The following is a 25,296-nucleotide window of genomic DNA, read 5'->3' as shown; positions in this document are numbered from 1 at the left end:
GTTCCCACAAGTAAGGATGACGCCGTGGACCGGACACACCTATGTTGGAGAAAACAGAATTTATGTTTACCTGATAAATTACTTTCTCCAACGGTGTGTCCGGTCCACGGCCCGCCCTGGTTTTTTAATCAGGTCTGATGATTTATTTTCTCTAACTACAGTCACCACGGTATCATATGATTTCTCCTATGCAAATATTCCTCCTTTACGTCGGTCGAATGACTGGTGAAGGCGGAGCCTAGGAGGGATCATGTGACCAGCTTTGCTGGGCTCTTTGCCATTTCCTGTTGGGGAAGAGAATATCCCACAAGTAAGGATGACGCCGTGGACCGGACACACCGTTGGAGAAAGTAATTTATCAGGTAAACATAAATTCTGTTTTTTTGTGTTATCGTGGTCTTGGACAGACCAGACTGTCTGTCGCACACGCATTCTTTCAGAGGAACTTTAAAAGCACGTCGTGGGGGGTGGGACCCATGGTTAGGTTCCCAGAGGCAGTTGCGGTGCCCGAGGCTCTGATTAGAACAGAACTCTCTGGAGCGTATCTGCCCTCGGCCGTTAATGCATTATCTTATCTGATTGGTTGTGGATCCAGTGACCTCACAGAGAAACGGACCAATGAGATCATGCATTAACGGCTGAGGGAAGATACACTCCAGAGATAATAAAGTGAGTCACACTAATTTATTTTGCTTCACAGTGCATATAAAAGTTATATTTACATTATACTGTAGTCTATTAAATGTTCAATAGCATTATACCTAAAAAAAAAAATTAACATACCTCAATTAAAAAATACTTTATTGATAAAAAATGCTAACCATCATTTCAATAGGTTATAATCTTTTTGCTTCTGGTGTGTATATATGTGTATTTATGTGTTTTTTATATGTGAAACGCAATAAAACGAGGTATGCCTGTATATGTGTGTATATTATATTATATTATATTATATTATATATATATATATATATGTTATAATCCATTCATCCAGAACAGAAGCACTGCACTCACCGGATTTTCATTGTAATAAAACGTCCTTTTATTAATACAAAGTTAAAACATCCCCAAACGTTTCGGCACCCACTGGCGCCTTGTTCACTGGGAGCTAAAGTGCAAAAAAAGTATAATGTTAACCACTATCCCCACCTCTATAAATACCCATAGTGCTCTGAGCTAACAATGCTAGGGCCAGTCATCCACAATCTTTTCCACCTGTGAATACTAGTCTCCCTGACCGATTTCTAATACAACCGTCATCACCCTTACTATCGCATCTAGCGAAAAACATTACATACAAGATCATAGTAAAATAAGCCCTAATAATGTCACTATCTAAATTAAAACAGCATATCCAATGTTTAAAACAATGTAAATACAAGAGGGCAGCGGGACACACTATCGGGAGAGCAACATGCCCCCTATAAGCACATGGCTAATTATACCAACCAGTGAACGTCGGCTACGTAATCGCTACGTCACGGGTGTCATCGCATTCACGCCCATCTTAATGTAAATACATAATAAAACATTCAGCCTGTCACGGACAAGCTGTCAAAAAGAATAGACCACATAACAGAGAAGGCTGAAAGCCTTGCATAGTTGGTACTACGTATCTCAAGGAGTATGGTACAAACGGTGGCTTTTCGGAACTTTGTATGGAGATTCTGTTTCCAATCTAGGATTCATGTTATAATGAAGAGGCACATTATTTTCAAAACTTTGTACAGCAACATCACTGCTTCAATGTTGTATTGTAACAGCAAAGTTATAGTCCAAATTGACACTATTTCTATGTCAAACGATTCAAAACCATACACTTAAGCATGATACCATCCAATAGATGGAGACATCAATCTGGAATAGATAGCCACAAAAGTAAAGACGTATGGAAGTGGCATATATAGTTAATACAATCTCAGATCCAGTGGGCTTCTTGGATACATCCTACTCATAAAAAATATATCCTTGTTGGTAGTGTAAATACAACCTAGACCATCCAGTCATAGAGGTATCAATCACCCAAGAATACGCTATAATCAAGCTGTGTGTTCAGCCCTTTAGGGCTAACTGTATCCAATCAATATATCCACTGTGTTTCAGTCTGTAACAGCTTCTTATGCCTATCACTACCTCTCTTCAATGGAGGTACATGGTCTATCAGTATAGTTCTCATACTGACCACTGTGTGGCCTGCTTGCACAAAGTGTCACGCAACCGGTTGATCAGAGGTTCCTTTATTCATGCCATCACGAATAGAACAGCGATGGTTCACCATCCTCTCTCTGAATGGGATTGAGGTCTTACCCACGTATACCAGGGAACACGGACAAGAGAGTGTGTTAATAAAAAAATTACTCATGCAAGATAATCTATGATGTATCTTATATTTTTCCTGGTATGTGGGTGATGGAAGTTCGGACCACTGAGCATGCTGTTGCAGGTGGTACAATCTCCACATTTGTAGCATCCCAGTTTTCTCTTCCCATCCATCCAAGTCCCTTTTTGATAACCGGTCACAAGATCATTGTGCACTAATAGATCCCTTTAAATTGGGTGCCTTCTTGTAGACCACTCTTGGTGCCTCCATTTGTGTGAATGGTAATGATTTGTCATACTTGACTATATTCCAATTCCCTTTGATGGAATGTTCAATTACTTTGTGTAGCGGCGAATACGTTGTTATAAAGTTCACTCTCTCTGTCTTACTTCTCTCAGATTGTGTTTTGTGCAATAATGTCGTTTGCGTTTTGTCAGTAAGTTGGTTATGGACCTTAGTGATGTCTTTGGAACAGTAGCCCCTCTGTTTTAACTTAATCATCATGTCTTTCTCTTGTGTCTTCCTTGTTTCGTCAAGGGTGTTGTTACTTGCCACCCTCATGAGCTGAGAAGAGATCACACTCTTTTTTTTGATGTACTGGATGAAAACTCTGTGCAGACAATAAAGAGTTTTTATCTGTAGGCTTAGTGTATAGTGTTGTAGTGAAGGTAATATTATCATTATCTTCATATTTGATGATATTCAAATTCATAAACGAGTTTTTAACCTTATCAAATTCAAATTTAAACCTGATAGGGGAATTAGTGCTGTTCAACATGTCTATCCAAGTAGTGAGTGTATGGACCCCCTCCACACCAGAAACACGTTGTCAATATATCTCACGTAAAAATTAATTTGGGGCACTGTTAGTGTTTTTATGACATGTTTTTCATACCATAGCATAACTAAGCATATACAGATTGGCATATGCGGGTGCCATGTTTGAACCCATAGCGGTTCCTGTTGTCTGTAGATAAAAATCATGTTCAAATTTAAAATAGTTCTTTTCTAAACAATATGTTAATAATTCCAACCAAAATTCAATGGGTGGACCCGCCTATGCCAAAGAAGTACTCAAGATGGATTTGATTTCTTTGGCATATGCGGGTCCACCCATCGAATTTTGGTTGGAATTATTAACATATTGTTTAGAAAAGAACTATTTTAAATTTGAACATGATTTTTATCTAAAGACAACAGGAACCACTATGAGTTCAAACATGGCACCTGCATATGCCAATCTGTATATGCTATGGTACGAAAAACATGTCATGAAAACACTAACAGTGCCCCAGATTAAATTTTATGTGAGATATATTGACAACGTGTTTCTGGTGTGGAGGGAGTCCATATACTCACTTACTACTTGGATAGACATGTTGAACAGCACTAATTCCCCTATCAGGTTTAAATTTGAATTTGATAAGGTTAAAATATTGTTTCTGGATTTGAATATCATCAAATATGAAAATAATGATAATATTACCTTCACTACAACACTATACACTAAGCCTACAGATAAAAACTCTATATTGTCTGCACAGAGTTTTTATCCAGTACATCAAAAAAAGAGTGTAATCTCTTCTCAGCTCATGAGGGTGGCACGTAACAACACCCTTGACGAAACAAGGAAGACACAAGAGAAAGACATGATGACTAAGTTAAAACAGAGCGGCTACTGTTCCAAAGACATCACTAAGGTCCATAACCAACTTACTGACAAAACGCAAACGACATTATTGCACAAAACACAATCTGAGAGAAGACAGAGGGAGTGGACTTTTTAACAACGTATTACCCGCTACACAAAATAATTGAACATTCCATCAAAGGTAATTGGAATATAGTCAAGTATGACAAATCATTACCATTCACACAAATGGAGGCACCAAGAGTGGTCTACAAGAAGGCACCCAATTTAAGGGATTTATTAGTGCACAATGATCCTGTGACCTGTTATCAAAAAGGGACTTGGATGGATGGGAAGAGAAAACTGGGATGCTACAAATGTGGAGATTGTACCACCTGCAACAGCATGCTCACTGGTCCGAACATCCATCACCCACATACCAGGAAAAAATATAAGATACACCATAGATTATCTTGCATGAGTGATTATGTTATTTACACACTCTCTTGTCGGTGTTCCCTGATATACGTGGGTAAGACCTCAAGAGAGGATGGCGAACCATTGCTGTTCTATTTGTGATAGCATCAATAAAGGAACCTCTGATCAACCGGTTGCGTGACACTTTGTGCAAGCAGGCCACACAGTAGCCAGTATGAGAACTGTGTGGATAGACCATGTACCTCCATTGAAGAGAGGTGGTGATAGGCATAAGAAGCTGTTACAGACCGAAACACCGTGGATATATCGATTGGATACAGTTAGCCCTAAAGGGCTGAACAGACAGCTTGATTATAGTGTATTCTTGGGTGATTAATGCCTCTATGACTGGACGGTCTAGGTTGTATTTACGCTACCAACAAGGATATATTTTTTTATGAGTAGGATGTATCCAAGAAGACCACTGGATCTGGGATCGTATTAACTATATATGCCACATCCATACGTCTTTACTTTTGTGACTATCTATTCCAGATTGATGTCTCCATCTATTGGATGGAATCATGCTTAAAGGGACAGTCTAGTCCAAAATAAACTTTCATGATTCAGATAGGGCATGTAATTTTAAACAATTTTCCAATTTATTTTTATCACCAATTTTTCTTGGTTCTTTGGTATTCTTAGTTGAAAGCTTAACCTAGGAGGTTCATATGCTAATTTCTTAGACCTTGAAGGCCATCTCTTTTCAGAATGCATTTTAACAGTTTTTCACCACTAGAGGGTGTTAGTTCATGTGTTTCATATAGATAACACTGTGCTCATGCACGTGAAGTTACCTGGGAGCCAGCACTGATTGGCTAAACTGCAAGTCTGTCAAAAGAACTGAAATAAAGGGGCAGTTTGCAGAAGCTTAGATACAAGATAATCACAGAGGTAAAAACTATATAACTGTGTTGGTTATGCAAAACTGGGGGATGAGTAATAAAGGGATTATCTATCTTTTAAAACAATAAAAATTCTGGTGTAGACTGTCCCTTTAAGTGTATGGTTTTGAATCGTTTGACATAGAAATATTGTGTCTATTTGGACTATAACATTGCTGTTACAAAACAACATTGAAGCAGTGATGTTGCTGTACAAAGTTTTGAAAATAATGTGCCTCTTCATTATAACATGAATCCTAGATTGGAAACAGAATCTCCATACAAAGTTACAAAAAGCCACCGATTGTACCATACTCCTTGAGATACGTAGTACCAACTATGCAAGGCTTTCAGCCTTCTCTGTTATGTGGTCTATTCTTTTTGACAGCTTGTCCGTGACAGGCTGAATGTTTTATTATGTATTTACATTAAGATGGGCGTGAATGCGATGACACCCGTGACGTAGCGATTACGTAGCCGACATTCACTGGTTGGTATAATTAGCCATGTGCTTATAGGGGGCATGTTGCTCTCCCGATAGTGTGTCCCGCTGCCCTCTTATATATATATATACATACATACATACATACATACATACATACATACATACACACAGTTGTGCTCATAAGTTTACATACCCTGGCAGAATTTATGATTTCTTGGCCATTTTTCAGAGAATATGAATGATAACACAAATTTTTTCTTTCACTCATGGTTAGTGTTTGGCTGAAACCATTTATTGTCAATCAACTGTGTTTACTCTTTTTAAATCATAATGACAACAGAAACTACCCAAATGACCCTGATCAAAAGTTTACATACCCTGGTGATTTTGGCCTGATAACATGCACACAAGTTGACACAAAGGGGTTTGAATTGCTATTAAAGGTAACCATCCTCACCTGTGATCTGTTTTCTTGTAATTAGTGTGTGTGTATAAGAGGTCAATGAGTTTCTGGACTCCTGATAGACCCTTGCATCTTTTATCCAGTGCTGCACTGACGATTCTGGATTCTGAGTCATGGGGAAAGCAAAAGAATTGTCAAAGGATCTGCGAGAAAAGGTAGTTGAACTATATAAAACAGGAAAGGGATATAAAAAGATATCCAAGGAATTGAGAATGCAAATCAGCAGTGTTCAAACTCTAATAAAGAAGTGGAAAATGAGGGGTTCTGTTGAAACCAAACCACGGTCAGGTAGACCAACTAAAATTTCAGCCACAACTGCCAGGAAAATTGTTCGGGATGCAAAGACAAACCCACAAATAACTTCAGGTGAAATACAGGACATGTGGAGTGGCTGTTTCAAGATGCACAATAAGGAGGCACTTGAAGAAAGATGGGCTGCATGGTCGAGTCGCCAGAAGAAAGCCATTACTACGCAAATGCCACAAAGTATCCCGCTTACAATACGCCAAACAGCACAGAGACAAGCCTCAAACCTTCTGGCACAAACTCATTTGGAGTGATGAGACCAAAATTGAGCTTTTTGGCCACAACCATAAACGCTACGTTTGGAGAGGAGTCATCAAGGCCTATGATGAAAGGTACACCATTCCTATTGTGAAACACGGAGGTGGATCGCTGATTTTTTGGGGATGTGTGAGCTACAAATGCACAGGAAATTTGGTCAGAATTGAAGGCAAGATGAATGCAGTATGTTATCAAACAGAACACCTCATTTTCCACTTCTTGATTAGAGTTTGAACACTGCTGATGTGCATTCTCGATTCCTTGGATATCTTTTTATATCCCTTTCCTGTTTTATACAGTTCAACTACCTTTTTCCCACAGATCCTTTGACAATTCTTTTTCTTTCCCCATGACTCAGAATCCAGAAACGTCAGTGCAGCACTGGATGAAAGATGCAAGGGTCTGTCAGGAGTCCAGAAACTCATTGACCTTTTATACACACACACTAATTACAAGCTAACAGATCACGGGTTAGGATGTTTATCTTTAATAGTCATTCAAACCCCTTTGTGTCAACTTGTGTGCATGTTATCAGGCCAAAATCACCAGGGTATGTAAACTTTTGATCAGGGTCATTTGGGTAGTTTCTGTTGTTATTATGATTTAAAAAGAGTAAACACAGTTCATTGATAATAAATGGCTTCAGTCAAACACTAACCATGAGTGAAAGAAAGTTTTTGTGTTATCATTCATATTCTCTGAACTGTGTATGTATATATATGTGTGTGTGTGTGTATGTGTGTGTGTATATATATATATATATATATATATATATATATATATATATATATATATATATATATATATATATATATACAGTGGATATAAAAAGTCTACACTCCCGGGGGGGGGGCGGAGCTAGCCAGCCTAGGAGATGGCTGCTTTTCTCCAACATAGGTGTGTCCGGTCCACGGCGTCATCCTTACTTGTGGGGATATTCTCTTCCCCAACAGGAAATGGCAAAGAGCCCAGCAAAGCTGGTCACATGATCCCTCCTAGGCTCCGCCTACCCCAGTCATTCTCTTTGCCGTTGTACAGGCAACATCTCCACGGAGATGGCTTAGAGTTTTTTAGTGTTTAACTGTAGTTTTTATTATTCAATCAAGAGTTTGTTATTTTGAAATAGTGCTGGTATGTACTATTTACTCAGAAACAGAAAAGAGATGAAGATTTCTGTTTGTATGAGGAAAATGATTTTAGCAACCGTCACTAAAATCCATGGCTGTTCCACATAGGACTGTTGAGAGCAATTAACTTCAGTTGGGGGAACAGTGAGCAGTCTCTTGCTGCTTGAGGTATGACACATTCTAACAAGACGATGTAATGCTGGAAGCTGTCATTTTCCCTATGGGATCCGGTAAGCCATGTTTATTAAGATCGTAAATAAGGGCTTCACAAGGGCTTATTAAGACTGTAGACTTTTTCTGGGCTAAATCGATTCATTATTAACACATATTTAGCCTTGAGGAATCATTTATTCTGGGTATTTTGATATAATAATATCGGCAGGCACTGTTTTAGACACCTTATTCTTAGGGGCTTTCCCAAATCATAGGCAGAGCCTCATTTTCGCGCCGGTGTTGCGCACTTGTTTTTGAGAGGCATGACATGCAGTCGCATGTGAGAGGAGCTCTGATACTTAGAAAAGACTTTCTGAAGGCGTCATTTGGTATCGTATTCCCCTTTGGGCTTGGTTGGGTCTCAGCAAAGCAGATACCAGGGACTGTAAAGGGGTTAAAGTTAAAAACGGCTCCGGTTCCGTTATTTTAAGGGTTAAAGCTTCCAAATTTGGTGTGCAATACTTTGAAGGCTTTAAGACACTGTGGTGAAAATTTGGTGAATTTTGAACAATTCCTTCATATTTTTTCGCAATTGCAGTAATAAAGTGTGTTCAGTTTAAAATTTAAAGTGACAGTAACGGTTTTATTTTAAAACGTTTTTTGTACTTTGTTATCAAGTTTATGCCTGTTTAACATGTCTGAACTACCAGATAGACTGTGTTCTGAATGTGGGGAAGCCAGAATTCCTATTCATTTAAATAAATGTGATTTATGTGACAATGACAATGATGCCCAAGATGATTCCTCAAGTGAGGGGAGTAAGCATGGTACTGCATCATTCCCTCCTTCGTCTACACGAGTCTTGCCCACTCAGGAGGCCCCTAGTACATCTAGCGCGCCAATACTCCTTACTATGCAACAATTAACGGCTGTAATGGATAATTCTGTCAAAAACATTTTAGCCAAAATGAACACTTATCAGCGTAAGCGCGACTGCTCTGTTTTAGATACTGAAGAGCATGACGACGCTGATAATAATGGTTCTGAAGGGCCCCTAACCCAGTCTGATGGGGCCAGGGAGGTTTTGTCTGAGGGAGAAATTACTGATTCAGGGAGCATTTCTCAACAAGCTGAACCTGATGTGATTACGTTTAAATTTAAGTTGGAACATCTCCGCATTCTGCTTAAGGAGGTATTATCCACTCTGGATGATTGTGACAAGTTGGTCATCCCAGAGAAACTATGTAAAATGGACAAGTTCCTAGAGGTCCCGGGGCTCCCAGAAGCTTTTCCTATACCCAAGCGGGTGGCGGACATTGTTAATAAAGAATGGGAAAGGCCCGGTATTCCTTTCGTCCCTCCCCCCATATTTAAAAAATTGTTTCCTATGGTCGACCCCAGAAAGGACTTATGGCAGACAGTCCCCAAGGTCGAGGGAGCGGTTTCCACTTTAAACAAACGCACCACTATACCCATAGAGGATAGTTGTGCTTTCAAAGATCCTATGGATAAAAAATTAGAAGGTTTACTTAAAAAGATGTTTGTTCAGCAGGGTTACCTTCTACAACCAATTTCATGCGTTGTCCCTGTAGCTACAGCCGCATGTTTCTGGTTCGATGAGCTGATAAAGGCGGTCGATAGTGATTCTCCTCCTTATGAGGAGATTATGGACAGAATCAATGCTCTCAAATTGGCTAATTCTTTCACCCTAGACGCCACTTTGCAATTGGCTAGGTTAGCGGCTAAGAATTCGGGGTTTGCTATTGTGGCGCGCAGAGCGCTTTGGTTGAAATCTTGGTCAGCTGATGCGTCTTCCAAGAACAAGCTACTTAACATTCCTTTCAAGGGGAAAACGCTGTTTGGCCCTGACTTGAAAGAGATTATCTCTGATATCACTGGGGGTAAGGGCCACGCCCTTCCTCAGGATCGGCCTTTCAAGGCAAAAAATAAACCTAATTTTCGTCCCTTTCGTAGAAATGGACCAGCCCAAAGTGCTACGTCCTCTAAGCAAGAGGGTAATACTTCTCAAGCCAAGCCAGCTTGGAGACCAATGCAAGGCTGGAACAAGGGAAAGCAGGCCAAGAAACCTGCCACTGCTACCAAGACAGCATGAAATGTTGGCCCCCGATCCGGGACCGGATCTGGTGGGGGGCAGACTCTCTCTCTTCGCTCAGGCTTGGGCAAGAGATGTTCTGGATCCTTGGGCGCTAGAAATAGTCTCCCAAGGTTATCTTCTGGAATTCAAGGGGCTTCCCCCAAGGGGGAGGTTCCACAGGTCTCAGTTGTCTTCAGACCACATAAAAAGACAGGCATTCTTACATTGTGTAGAAGACCTGTTAAAAATGGGAGTGATTCATCCTGTTCCATTAAGAGAACAAGGGATGGGGTTCTACTCCAATCTGTTCATAGTTCCCAAAAAAGAGGGAACGTTCAGACCAATCTTGGATCTCAAGATCTTAAACAAGTTTCTCAAGGTTCCATCGTTCAAGATGGAAACCATTCGAACTATTCTTCCTTCCATCCAGGAAGGTCAATTCATGACCACAGTGGATTTAAAGGATGCGTATCTACATATTCCTATCCACAAGGAACATCATCGGTTCCTAAGGTTCGCATTCCTGGACAAGCATTACCAGTTCGTGGCGCTTCCTTTCGGATTTGCCACTGCTCCAAGGATTTTCACAAAGGTACTAGGGTCCCTTCTAGCTGTGCTAAGACCAAGGGGCATTGCTGTAGTACCTTACTTGGACGACATTCTGATTCAAGCGTCGTCCCTTCCTCAAGCAAAGGCTCACACGGACATTGTCCTGGCCTTTCTCAGATCTCACGGATGGAAAGTGAACGTGGAAAAGAGTTCTCTATCTCCGTCAACAAGGGTTCCCTTCTTGGGAACAATAATAGACTCCTTAGAAATTAGGATTTTTCTGACAGAGGCCAGAAAAACAAAACTTCTAAACTCTTGTCAAATACTTCATTCCGTTCCTCTTCCTTCCATAGCGCAGTGCATGGAAGTGATCGGTTTGATGGTAGCGGCAATGGACATAGTTCCTTTTGCGCGCATTCATCTAAGACCATTACAACTGTGCATGCTCAGTCAGTGGAATGGGGACTATACAGACTTGTCTCCGAAGATACAAGTAAATCAGAGGACCAGAGACTCACTCCGTTGGTGGCTGTCCCTGGACAACCTGTCACAAGGGATGACATTCCGCAGACCGGAGTGGGTCATCGTCACGACCGACGCCAGTCTGATGGGCTGGGGCGCGGTCTGGGGATCCCTGAAAGCTCAGGGTCTTTGGTCTCGGGAAGAATCTCTTCTACCGATAAATATTCTGGAACTGAGAGCGATATTCAATGCTCTCAAGGTTTGGCCTCAGCTAGCGAGGGCCAAGTTCATACGGTTTCAATCAGACAACATGACAACTGTTGCGTACATCAACCATCAGGGGGGAACAAGGAGTTCCCTAGCGATGGAAGAAGTGACCAAAATCATTCTATGGGCGGAGTCTCACTCCTGCCACCTGTCTGCTATCCACATCCCAGGAGTGGAAAATTGGGAAGCGGATTTTCTGAGTCGTCAGACATTGCATCCGGGGGAGTGGGAACTCCATCCGGAAATCTTTGCCCAAGTCACTCAGCTGTGGGGCATTCCAGACATGGATCTGATGGCCTCTCGTCAGAACTTCAAAGTTCCTTGCTACGGGTCCAGATCCAGGGATCCCAAGGCGGCTCTAGTGGATGCACTAGTAGCACCTTGGACCTTCAAACTAGCTTATGTGTTCCCGCCGTTTCCTCTCATCCCCAGGCTGGTAGCCAGGATCACTCAGGAGAGGGCGTCGGTGATCTTGATAGCTCCTGCGTGGCCACGCAGGACTTGGTATGCAGATCTGGTGAATATGTCATCGGCTCCACCTTGGAAGCTACCTTTGAGACGAGACCTTCTTGTTCAGGGTCCGTTCGAACATCCGAATCTGGTTTCACTCCAGCTGACTGCTTGGAGATTGAACGCTTGATCTTATCGAAGCGAGGGTTCTCAGATTCTGTTATCGATACTCTTGTTCAGGCCAGAAAGCCTGTAACTAGAAAGATTTACCACAAAATTTGGAAAAAATATATCTGTTGGTGTGAATCTAAAGGATTCCCTTGGGACAAGGTTAAGATTCCTAAGATTCTATCCTTCCTTCAAGAAGGACTGGAAAAAGGATTATCTGCTAGTTCCCTGAAGGGACAGATTTCTGCCTTGTCTGTGTTACTTCACAAAAAGCTGGCAGCTGTGCCAGATGTTCAAGCCTTTGTTCAGGCTCTGGTTAGAATTAAGCCTGTTTACAAACCTTTGACTCCTCCTTGGAGTCTCAACTTAGTTCTTTCAGTTCTTCAGGGGGTTCCGTTTGAACCCTTACATTCCGTTGATATTAAGTTATTATCTTGGAAAGTTTTGTTTTTAGTTGCAATTTCTTCTGCTAGAAGAGTTTCAGAATTATCTGCTCTGCAGTATTCTCCTCCTTATCTGGTGTTCCATGCAGATAAGGTGGTTTTACGTACTAAACCTGGTTTTCTTCCAAAAGTTGTTTCTAACAAAAACATTAACCAGGAGATTATCGTACCTTCTCTGTGTCCGAAACCAGTTTCAAAGAAGGAACGTTTGTTGCACAATTTGGATGTTGTTCGCGCTCTGAAATTCTATTTAGATGCTACAAAGGGTTTTAGACAAACATCTTCCTTGTTTGTTGTTTATTCCGGTAAAAGGAGAGGTCAAAAAGCAACTTCTACCTCTCTCTCTTTTTGGATTAAAAGCATCATCAGATTGGCTTACGAGACTGCCGGACGGCAGCCTCCCGAAAGAATCACGGCTCATTCCACTAGGGCTGTGGCTTCCACATGGGCCTTCAAGAACGAGGCTTCTGTTGATCAGATATGTAGGGCAGCGACTTGGTCTTCACTGCACACTTTTACCAAATTTTACAAGTTTGATACTTTTGCTTCTTCTGAGGCTATTTTTGGGAGAAAGGTTTTGCAAGCCGTGGTGCCTTCCATTTAGGTGACCTGATTTGCTCCCTCCCTTCATCCGTGTCCTAAAGCTTTGGTATTGGTTCCCACAAGTAAGGATGACGCCGTGGACCGGACACACCTATGTTGGAGAAAACAGAATTTATGTTTACCTGATAAATTACTTTCTCCAACGGTGTGTCCGGTCCACGGCCCGCCCTGGTTTTTTTAATCAGGTCTGATAATTTATTTTCTTTAACTACAGTCACCACGGTACCATATGGTTTCTCCTATGCAAATATTCCTCCTTAACGTCGGTCGAATGACTGGGGTAGGCGGAGCCTAGGAGGGATCATGTGACCAGCTTTGCTGGGCTCTTTGCCATTTCCTGTTGGGGAAGAGAATATCCCCACAAGTAAGGATGACGCCGTGGACCGGACACACCGTTGGAGAAAGTAATTTATCAGGTAAACATAAATTCTGTTTTTTCTAGTGCTCCTAAGCCCTATTTGTTTGAGGATGAAATTGGCTCTTGCCACAGCTATATAAGCAGTTACAATTAGTGACCAGAACAACTGACCTAATGGTGATTACTTTGGGACCGCTCATTAAACACTCTCAGCTGCCGGACCATCATTTAGCAGAAAGCAGCAGCAGCCTCCTCACACTTGCTCCACAACTCAGCCTGCTCTCACGGGACATGTAAAGTCCCACCGGAACTCCCAAAAGACCTACACCAACAAGAGAGCAGTGTCCGGACATAATTGGGGCAAAGAACCAACATAAAAAGACCGCACACAGACCTGAGAGGCGGAGGTGAGTCCCGCGATAGGCCGCAATCTGAATTAAAGTAAAAAAAAAGCAGCATGGGTTATTAACGGAGTATAGCAGTGACGCGCAGAATTACTCTTTGCCCTAAATAACGGATCTGAACCAACACATGAACATTGTTGAAGGAACCCAGAAATGGGGTTATAAACGCACTAATAGTTTGCTCTTATCAATTAGTAAGCAGATGTCCACATTGTAAATTGGGTTGGCTAAAACACTAACTCCTGCAAGCTTGTATGAGAATAAAATCAGAGGAGACAGTTACAGGAGATATACTCTAAATTTTTACAAAAGCCTATTTATTTACAGAAGCTCTCCTTCAATAAGATACTGCCTATGATCAGCCTTTGGGGTGTTACACTATCAAAGAATTTACAGCTAAAGTCCATTCACTAACAACTGGAGGGTGGTTTATTTTTTACACCACAAAACCTAACATCACATTTCAGCTCTTATTCAAGTGACACATATCACTTTCAGCTCATGCTAAAATGTCGCCAAAGAAGGGCAGCAAACCAATTAAAAACAGTAAGCAACTGAAAACCACCTCACACACTGTGAATACCTTCTTTAAGGCCTTAGAAGCCAAAACTAACATATCAGAAGAAGCAGACCCCCCTGAGCATACCTCATGCCAAAGTTCATCAGAATCAGAGAGTGATCAACCCACTGAAAACATCACCATACCTACAGCGCTTTTTAATTCAATCCCCTCTAAAAAGGACTTTTCATTACTAATCTCTCAAGTCAAGCAATGCATTAGAGATGAGATCTCTGACCTCAAGAAAGATATATCTGAAATATGGCATAGGGTTGAGACGCTCGAGACCACTCAGGACTCCCACGCTGAAGCCATTTCAGAGTTGCATAAAACTGTCCAGGGTCAGGGGGCAAATATTATCGAGCTAGAAGACAAACTAGATGTGGAAAACCGCAGCAGACACCACAACATCAGGCTAAGAGGTGTCCCCGAGGCTGTCACCACCCCTGACCTGGAGCAGTATCTCAAAAACTTCTTCAGTGCTTTAAAGAAAGAAGAAACTCCAACGAAAATTGACATAGATAGAGCTCTTCGTCCGAAACCACAAAATGATCAACCACCGAGAGACGTCATAGTCAGAATAACCAACTACCAAGTTAAGGAAGAATTGATGAAGCTTGCTAGGGAACAACAACCCCTTAGGCATGATAATGTGGAGCTACAACTATTTGCTGACCTCTCCCAAAGAACTTTGTCCAAGCGCAGAGAGCTTAAACCATTAACCATGATGCTGAGGAAAAGAAACATCTCATACCGATGGGGTTTCCCCTTCCATCTAATAATACTATGGAAAGGCAGATGTTTAACATGCTCTGCAGTAGAAGACATCTAATCTATATGTAAGGAACTGGACATACAACCACCACAACTTGATGAGATCCCTTCGACTCAAAATAAAGACCACATCCCCTCAGGACCCCCTCCACTCCCGCAGAGGAGGGAATGGATCCCAGTCCGTCTACACTCTCTCCCAGAGGTGATAAAGGCTGACTCTAGCGTGATGTGGTAAATATTTGAGACTCTTTTTAAGCAAATACGTTACCCATTGCACTTGGTTGGATAGTTACCCACACTGATGATGTGTCATTCCAGGCTAAGCCTGTTCCTTCTCATTTGTTCTCTTGTTTAACATTGCAAAATGTTTTTTTTTAGTTCTCCGTTAAAATAAGGCCATGATAAATATCTGCAAATTGTTGACTGTTAACAAAGCATATTCGTTAATTGTTCTCATTCAGTTGGGAGATTTTCTCCTTTATTTCTAGGAATGTTATATGTAATATTAGTAAAAATTGTATTTTGCATACTTCTTTCTTTCCTCTTTATGTCTCTTCTTTCTCTCTCCTCACGCTTTCCTCACCTTTCCCCTTCTTTACTACTCCCTAGGTGCAAACGCACCGACCAAACCTTTTGGTCTTCCTACATCTATACTAATAAAGTTGGTCCTTCCACACATCTCCAATGGGTAGTCACGATCTAAATGAACTAACTATCATTACACAGAATACTAAAGGAATAAATTGCCCCCAGAAGAGGAGAATGGCCATTATTGACCTTCAGAAAAAAATGGGCATATTTTGATGCTCCAGGAGACACATTTTAAACCCAAAAATGTTCCCAAATACTTCTCCCCACAATACCTGCAACATTACCATAGTACACATCCCAGCAAAAAAGAAAATGGAGTAAGTATTCTGCTCCACAAATCCTTACCTTTTACCAAAACTCAATGTATCACAGATAAAGAGGGTAGATATATATGCCTGAAAGGACTGTTATATGGCAAACCAGTAACCCTAATTAATATATACGCCCCTAACTCCAAACAAGACAAATTTATAAACTCAGTTTCAGACCTAATTTTGAAAGAGGCAAAGGGCACCCTTATAGTCGCGGGAGACTTTAATTTCCCCCTAGACCCCACAGTTGATTGCTCTAACCCAGAGTCTAGGACCAAAACCCCAAATCTAGCTAAAATCTGGCGGAAACTTAGAACTCTAGGCCTACACAACACTTGGAGATTTTTTAATCCCCAAAAACAAGATTACACCTTCTTCTCCCATCCTAAATTGAGCTACTCTAGACTAGATTACATATTCGTAGACCATTTGCTCCTCTCTCATACCAGAAACTCGCAGATAAAACATACTTCCTGGTCAGACCACTCCTTAGTCTCATGCAACATCAGATGGCCATCAGCCCCATTTAGGGCCTTTCAGTGGAGACTTGATGACCACTTATTACTAGACCCAAGCCAGTCCAAGCTTTTTGCAACTTATATTAAAGATTACTTTGAACTCAACAATACACCAGATGTGAAGATGGCAACCCTATGGGAAGCCCATAAATGCACAATCAGGGGAGAATTTATCAAGGTAAAAGCACAAAACAAAAAGAAAAGCAGACTAGAAATAGAACAACTCTCAGCCGAGATATCTAACCTAGATTACGCCCACAAGGTCAACCCCCAAGATAATGCAATACTAGGGGAACTTAAAGAAAAAAGAGATAAACTAAACTCCCTTCTTCACATCAAGTCACAAAGACAATTACTACACCTTAACCAAACCTTTTACAGGGAAGGCAACAAATCAGGGAAATATCTTGCTAGAGCCTTAAAAAAACAACAGCAAAAAACATATGTACATTCGCTAAAATCTACCCAAGGCAAGCATCTAGAAGACACCCTCTCCATAGCGAATGAGTTCAAAAGTTTTTACCATAAACTTTATAATCTATACCCCAACAAAGACTCCCAAACCCACAGCCAATTATGTCATCATTACCTTGCTGATACCCAGCTCGCACAATTGACTCCCGAACAAAGCGAGCTGTTGGAGGGGCCTATCCTCCCCTCAGAGGTAAAGGACGCGATACAACAACTAAAACAAAACAAAGCCCCTGGCCCGGACGGTTTCACTGGTTCCTACTATAAAACATTTGCAAATCTCTTAGTCCCACACCTAACTGACCTATTTAATTGTATCTCAGATTACCACCCTTTCCCTGATAGCATGCTACAAGCTACTATCTCTGTCATTGCCAAACCAGGTAAACCCCCCGACTCCCCAGCCAACTTCAGACCAATTTCCCTACTCAACATAGATCTAAAAATTTACGCCAAGATTCTTGCCTCCCGACTTAATAACTTCCTCCCACTACTGATCCACCAAGACCAAGTGGGTTTTGTTCCTCACAGAGAGGCTAAAGACAACACTGTCAAAGTTCTTAATCTTTTAGAATTTATCTCACAAAACAAAATCCCGACTGTTTTCCTATCGACTGACGCTGAAAAGGCATTCGACAGACTGGACTGGACCTTCCTACAAGTAACCCTGAGACGATTTAATTTTCCTGACCCCTTTATCCAGAAAATATCTGCCCTATACACCAACCCGACAGCTCAAATCAGAATTAACGGCACGCTATCCGACCCCTTCAAAATCAGGAATGGATCCCGACAGGGATGACCGTTATCCCCCCTATTATTCATTTTAGCCCTAGAGCCACTAGCCAACTAAATAAGACATAACCGCTTGATTCAAGGGATAAAAGTGGGTGAGCAAACTCACAAACTTGCGATTTTCGCAGATGATATTCTCCTTACCCTCACAAACCCTCTCTCCTCCCTCAGAACCTCTCTCGGAATTAGACAGATACAGGACTGTGTCTAACTTCCTGGTTAATGTGACCAAATCAGAATACCTGCCTATAAACCTTACCAACCAGCTCCTAGAAGAATTGAAAATGACCTGCCCCTTAAAACCACAAACAAAATATTTGAAATATCTAGGTATCAATATAACCCCTAATATAACAGACCTCCGCCCACAAAATTATGGTAGTTTAATTTCAGAATTCAAGAGTCTCATATCAGCTTGGATGCCTAAAAATATTTCATGGCTAGGTAGGATTCATGCCACAAAAATGACACTACTTCCAAAAGTTTTATACATTCTCCAAACAATTCCCATTCCAGGCATTCAAAAGGACCTAGACATACTATAAAAAATTATAAATGATTACATTTGGAAACGCAGGCCACCTAGAATTAACAAAAATACGCTACACAAACTTCCCTCTGAGGGGGGACTGGGTGTCCCACACCTTCGTTCCTACAAATTAGCTGTCTCGTTGCAGAGAATTTCCGACTGGTGTAAATTAGGAGGACCTAACTCCAAAAATTGGGTACAACTGGAAAACATCTTATCACTGTCACAGAGATTAGATGAGATAAATTGGAATCCAGGATACTTTAACAAGTATGTAATCTCAACCTCCTCTATAACAAACGAAACATGGTCTGACTGGGGACGAATCAACAAATCCCCAAACAAAATATCTTACAAATATTCTCCCCTAACCACAATTTTAAACAACCCAGAATTCCCGCCGGGGCTTAATCTAGCCTTTCCCCATCTCACAAACCCGTTTAAATCTCTTCCCATATCTCTCTTAACAGATGGTAATCAGAGTCTCAAAACCACAACCCAACTTGAATCCCTGAACCACCCAATCCTGTCCTCATGGTTTAGAATCCACCAAATTAGACATTATATAGCCACACACAAATGTTTGAAAGACTTGATACGCCCATTGACCCCCTTTGAACGAATATGCCACACAACAGACAAAACGCGCGGTACCATCTCCAAACTACATAAATTAATCTTAAATGAGTCTTTCCCACATCTCCCGACTTACACCAAAAGATGGGACCTCGAATTGGGGATGAGCACCTCCCCAAAAATCTGGGCGCGTAGATTTGACAGTCTAGCACATTCAGCACAAGCCAAAGAGACCAACATCAAAATAATGATGCGATGGTACTTGACACCAGCAAGGCTGAGATTTATCTATAAAAACTCATCCCCATCCTGTTGGAGAGGATGCATTCAAGATGGTCACATCACACACATTTGGTGGGAATGCGAGCATATAAAATCTTTCTGGTCACAAATTTTTGAAAACATCAATAAAATCCTAAGTACAAATATAACCCCCACTCCAGATCTAGTCTTACTATGCCAACCCCCTGCCATCAACTGCAAAATACGAAAACACCTCTTTCAAATAATGCTAAATGCGGCAAACCAGTTAATCCCTAGAAAATGGAAATCAGCCCTGGCACCTTCCATCCTAGAATGGGTAACGCTAGTTAATAAAAACGTCCTCCTGGAGAGACTACACTATCTTAAATTAGGCCAACTAGCCTTATATCAAGATATCCTCTTCCTTTGGGAGTCCTTCACCTATAATCCCGCATAAATCACACCTAGCAAAACATTAGCACCCTACCAACTCTACTGTCCCTATACCTAAACTTTTCCTCTGTTTTCTTTTCTCTCTTGTCCCCCTTTCCTAATTCCTCTACTTAAGTTGCATGCTATACTGAGTTAAATGTTTATCATTGGTGCATATGTGTGATAAAACCTGATACGAGGGCTCCTCCCTTGTAACCCACCAAGACAAGGGGAATCATTAGTCCTATCTTTTGAGACAACAGGAGTTCCTCCATTTTCTCCAACGCCTAACAATTCCTTATACTAGGAACTCTAAAACTCTAGCACATGATGAAGAAACTAATGAACATTGGACTATGGTTTATACACATAACTAAGACAATATCCTGAGTCATATGTTGAATGACCTTGCTTGCCATAACATATGTATCGTTTCTTGAACTTAATGTTGAGCTGCGACTCTAATTTTACTGTTTGTTTACAATTTGTATTGTATTGAAAGTAAAAAGAAAACATAAATGAAAAAAAAAAAAAAAACACTCCCCTGTTAAAATGTCAGGTTTCTGTGATGTAAAAAAAATGAGACAAAGATAAATCATTTCAGAACTTTTTCCACCTTTTAATGTGACCTATAAACTGTACAACTCAATTGAAAAACAAACTTAAATATTTTAGGTGGAGGGAAAAGATTTCTTATACTGGGGATGTAGCTGTGTTCAGAATTAAGCAATCACATTCAAAATCATGGTTATAGGAGTCAGCATCTGCCATCATTTAAAGTGCCTCTGATTAACCCCAAATAAAGTTCAGCTGCTCTATTTGGTCTTTCCTGAAATTTTCTTAGTCGCATCCCACAGCAAAAGCCATGGTCCACAGAGAGCTTCCAAAGCATCAGAGGGATCTCATTGTTAAAAGGTATCAGGAGAAGGGTACAAAATAATTTCACATTGTTTGCCAAATCGCTAAAATAAATTTGCTATTAATCATATAATCTTGTATGTGCATTATGAAAACAACCCATTGCAATATTATTTCTTCTATTTCAGGTCATGGCTCGCATTTGGCCAGTTTTGTTGGTGGTATTGCAGTATTTCAGTGTGCCGGTGGATGTATGCCGTAAGACAAAACTTACAACCTGTATTTTTCATAATCTAGTTTTAATGCAGTTGCTACTAAAAACCTTTCCTTTGGTTATATGGAAGAACTAATATTTCATTGCTCACCACCTAATGTTGGACAACGTCCTCTGATTATTGCTGATTATTAAATATCACTTCTAGGTAAATTAATACATTGTCTTGTCATAAGAGAATTGTTTTTGTTTATGCATATTTTTCTATATAAAGAAATTCCAGAGGAAAATACACGCTTGACTCAGTCTTTGAATCTAAAACTGTTGAGGTCTACACTTGATGTTTCTGCTGAGCCCAACCCTAGTGTCTATGTTGGACTTCGTCTCTCTGATGATCATAGCCTGGTGAGAGAGGAAGAGTATCTTGAAAGGCTGAAGGTGTCTCTTAAGACCATTACAAGGTAACAGGGCTACTTATATTGCAATACTGACCCATGTGAACTACCAAGCAAACACAAGATGTATAAGTTAAAGGGACTGTCAAGTCCAAAAAATACGTTCATGTTCCAAATAAGGCATGCAATTTTAAACAACTTTCCAATTTACTTTTATAACCAATTTTGCTTTGTTCTCTTGGTATTCTTAGTTGAAAGCTAAACCTAGGAAGGCTCATATGATAATTTCTAAGCCCTTGAAGGCCGCCTCTAACCACATGCTTTTGTGTTTGCTTTTCACAACAGGGGAGAGCTAGTTCAGGTAAACCATATAGATAACATTGTGAGCACGCCTATGGATTGTGGCAGACACTGCACTAATTGGATAAAATGAAAGTCAATAGATAATAAATAAAATGTCATGTGATCAGGGGGCTGTCAGAAGATGCTTAGATACAAGGTAATCACAGAGCTAAAAAGTATATTAATATAACCGTGGTGGCTGTGCAAAACTGGGGAATGGATAATAAAGGGATTATCTATTTTTTAAAACAACAAAAAATCTGTTGTTGACTGTCCCTTTTATATGGGTGCTGCTTTACCAGGAAAAGTGTCAGATTCAAGTGAATTTTCTCTAGCCTGTTGTAGACAATTTAACAAATAAATTCATCTTTATTAAAAAAAAAAAAAGAAAAAAAAGAAAATAGTACTATAACAACCTCAATAAAAATAATAATAAAGAAAAAAAATAGTATGACACATGATTCCTGTCTCATTCATTTAATTATTTTAAACTATGTTCCATAACAAAACAGTGATCTAATGCAGGACCATACATAAATAAATGCACACATAAAATCATAAATATGATTTCCCCAGGGTTAAACTGCAGCAGTGAAACGGAGAAATAACTCCCCTTTGATTTCTAGAAGAAATAGGCCATCACAAGGTTAAATTGCAATTCACACTTAAAACGGTGATTTAACCCCTTGACTATTGAGAACAGATGGAAGATTCTGGTATGCAGCTTTAGTCAGGGTGTGTGCAGGGAGTTGAAGGCAAAAGGAAGAGATAACTGAGGCTAGCTTTCTCATGAAAATGATCTATTTGATAGGTACCTGAGATTTGTTGTGCCTTGGTCTAATATCTTGTAGACTGTCTTGTTTCCATTTAGCCATAATTAGTTTTGAGGGAGGTCGCAAATTGATAAATATGTTTCCGATGGTGCGTTATACTAATTAATGTTATATAATTCGCTAGGTTACGAGTAGTAATTACCGCTCCTGCTTGCACGCTAACTGCTCTTGGAGCATGTTGGGTGGCGCGCGTATTACAAGTTGAAAGTAAATATTTTTCGCTTGTGCGCTAACACAACACGCGCAAAGAGCAGAACTTAGAATATAGCGACTATGTTAATTTACTTCCCTATAGATTTCAATGGAGAGAGAAAAGTGGAAAAACTAACACCCATAATCGCGAGCTAACCTGACTCACCATAAGCACTCTACTCTAATAGACCCTAAACCACCGCGAAGTCCCCTCTACACTATTAACCCCTAAACTGCCACCACCCCCCACATCCTAAACTACCCCACTACTCTATTAACCTCTAAACCACCACAACAACATTTGCAAAATAGCCACTATCCAGCTAACCACCTTGACCTAACACCCCCTAAGTTACCCCTAAAAAATTACAATAAAAAAAATAGCTACCATTACAGTAAATAAATAAAAAAAAACGCTCAAAGTCTGAGCATTAAATGCGATTTGCATTTGAGCAATCGTATTTACTTTTTTGTAATACACACGGACATTGCTGCTCAAAGCAGCCCATAGAAAATATTGGGAGCGTAAATTAACGCAAGCTTGCGCAAACAAATTTGCGGTAATTTAAACAGTGCGCCACTTGTCATATGGATTTGAGCGTAAAGAACACTGCAATCTCACCATCACATTTACGCTCATCGCGCTAACTATAGCGTGCTACTCGTAATCTGTCCCAATATTGGCAGCCAGAAAATTACACCCTGCTCAACTCAGTGTAAAGAGGAAAAATTTGCTTTTAAAGCCTGGTTCCCATTGAAACTGTAAAACTTGCAAATAATGCAAGTGTTTCAATGTAGAATTTTTTTTTTTTTAATTTATTGTCCCATGTATAGGAATAGTTGCACTTACGTTCTTATGGAAATATCAATATGTATTTACATATAAAAATATATGCAAGCACATATCTGCAACAGTCAAACTAGATCTATGCCTAGGTTAGCAATAAATATACAATATACATATATTAATTAAGTAGAAAATATCATTATAATAAAAAGTAGTATTTGTTTATAGTAAATTGTAAAAAAAAAAACAAGTAATGCGGTTTAAAAAAAAATGCAAATGCAGCATTGTCTGCAATACCCAAGTTTACTTTAGATCAGTAATTTATCAACCAAAACTAATTTTGGAATATTTTATGAGGGTTTTTTTGTTGTTTTTTTTAAATGTGCTGTCTGCCATACAAATTATAGGAGGTTTGTTGAAGGGGAAACTATTATAATACCTGTTGGTGGCAGAAGACAGCAATGTTATGTAGTCATGGGGACATTTTTATAGTGAAATGATTTTGGAAATATTATCTGTGTCAAGAGGTATTCAGCATAGTCACGGTGCATAAAAAAGCCAAATTATGATTAAATGCATTAAAATAGTTAAATGCTTCTCAACCTCTATATAATAAGTCTGTAGAGCCATGCATCAGCCTCAGATATTGACATGCTTTAGGTGTAGATGGACAATGTTGTCAGAACAGTATATCATGTGTCTTTTTCAATTTGTATACATTTTAAAAGGACTATCCAGAGAAAGTTTTATTCTTATATTTTGTTTCATTTAAGCTGTTCCTGGCATATTTTGTTGTCTTAAAAAAGATATATAAATAGAATGGCTTATTGCATTGTACTCTAATTGTGTAAATTTTACTTTCCTACAAAAAATATTTAAAGGGACAGTAAACCTTAAAAAATAATGTTATATAATTCTGCACATAGTGCAGAATTATATAACATTATAATAGCCAAACATTATAAAACATAATGTACCCTATTCATTTTTAAAAAAAACCCCGCTTTTTTACAGACCCGCTCTCTGTACTCTGCTGAGCGGGTCTGTTATATTTACTCAGCGCATCAGGCCAGCTGTATAGTCACAGCCCGGCCCGACCGCGCCATAAGGCTAACTGCAGCTTGCTCCTGCTCTGTCTGACAGCAGGAGAGAGCTGCACTTAGTCTTATGGCGCGGTCGGGCCGGGCTGTGACTATACAGCTGGCCCGATGCGCTGAGTAAATATAACAGACCCGCTCAGCAGAGTACAGAGAGCGGGTCTGTAAAACAGCGTTTTTTTAAAAAAATGAATAGGGTACATTATGTTTTATAATGTTTGGCTATTATAATGTTATATAATTCTGCACTATGTGCAGAATTATATAACATTATTTTTAAAGTTTACTGACACTTTAATCTCTTTTTTTTTCATTTGACTATCCTTGCTCACTTTGTGATCATGATTGTATATTTATTTTAGCACAAAAGGACAAGACCAAGAAAAGTTAAGTACAGGAATTCTAGCACTTCATTTATTGGCAATGAAGTCTTCATGTGAGGACATGAATACTCCAGAAAGAAAGAAGCTCATCACGCAACTTAAACGCAAACTTCACGATGAGAAGACACATCTAGGTATATGTTCTTTGACTTTACAGTGAATTATATCTGCTTCCAGTCAGTCTAGGTTTGTAGGTCAATCAATTATGGGTGGCCATTCTCAATAATTCAGACTATGATTTTTTTATAGAAAACACAAAATGTTGCCAGCTGGGTGTCATTATGAAGTAGAATATCTAAAGATTTTCCGTTATTGATAAATCTTACTTAAGTTATAGAAAGCACAAATTCATTGTATAATTTAACATAAATATTAAAAAAAATATTAGTTTAAATGTCAGTTTTAAGGGATATAAAACAGTATATTTCATTGTTGTAATAAAAAACATTAAACAGTGGGTTATACTTAAGAGAAATCATTGCAATATGTATTTATTTATCATTTTAAAATGATTTTACTTTTATATTTTCTTCT

At 39.8% G+C, this 25,296-nt stretch overlaps 1 protein-coding gene across 1 annotated transcript in view; it reads left to right on the top strand.

Annotated features, from left to right (window-relative positions):
• Positions 1–24,925, top strand: part of LOC128643714 (transcobalamin-2-like) — a 35,721-nt gene extending 10,796 nt beyond the window's left edge. The window contains exons 2-4 of the mRNA XM_053696545.1: positions 20,708–20,777; positions 21,008–21,194; positions 24,742–24,925. Of these exons, the coding sequence (XP_053552520.1) occupies positions 20,711–20,777; positions 21,008–21,194; positions 24,742–24,922 (435 nt within the window). The 5' untranslated portion in view covers positions 20,708–20,710 and the 3' untranslated portion in view covers positions 24,923–24,925. The remainder of the gene's footprint in view (positions 1–20,707; positions 20,778–21,007; positions 21,195–24,741) is intronic.
• The last annotated feature ends 371 nt before the right edge of the window (positions 24,926–25,296 follow it).

Source organism: Bombina bombina, unplaced genomic scaffold, assembly GCF_027579735.1.
Source record: "Bombina bombina isolate aBomBom1 unplaced genomic scaffold, aBomBom1.pri scaffold_1289, whole genome shotgun sequence".
Lineage (NCBI taxonomy): Eukaryota > Metazoa > Chordata > Amphibia > Anura > Bombinatoridae > Bombina > Bombina bombina.
The sequence above is the reverse complement of the archived record's forward strand: the minus strand, read 5'-3'. Positions and strand labels throughout refer to the sequence as shown.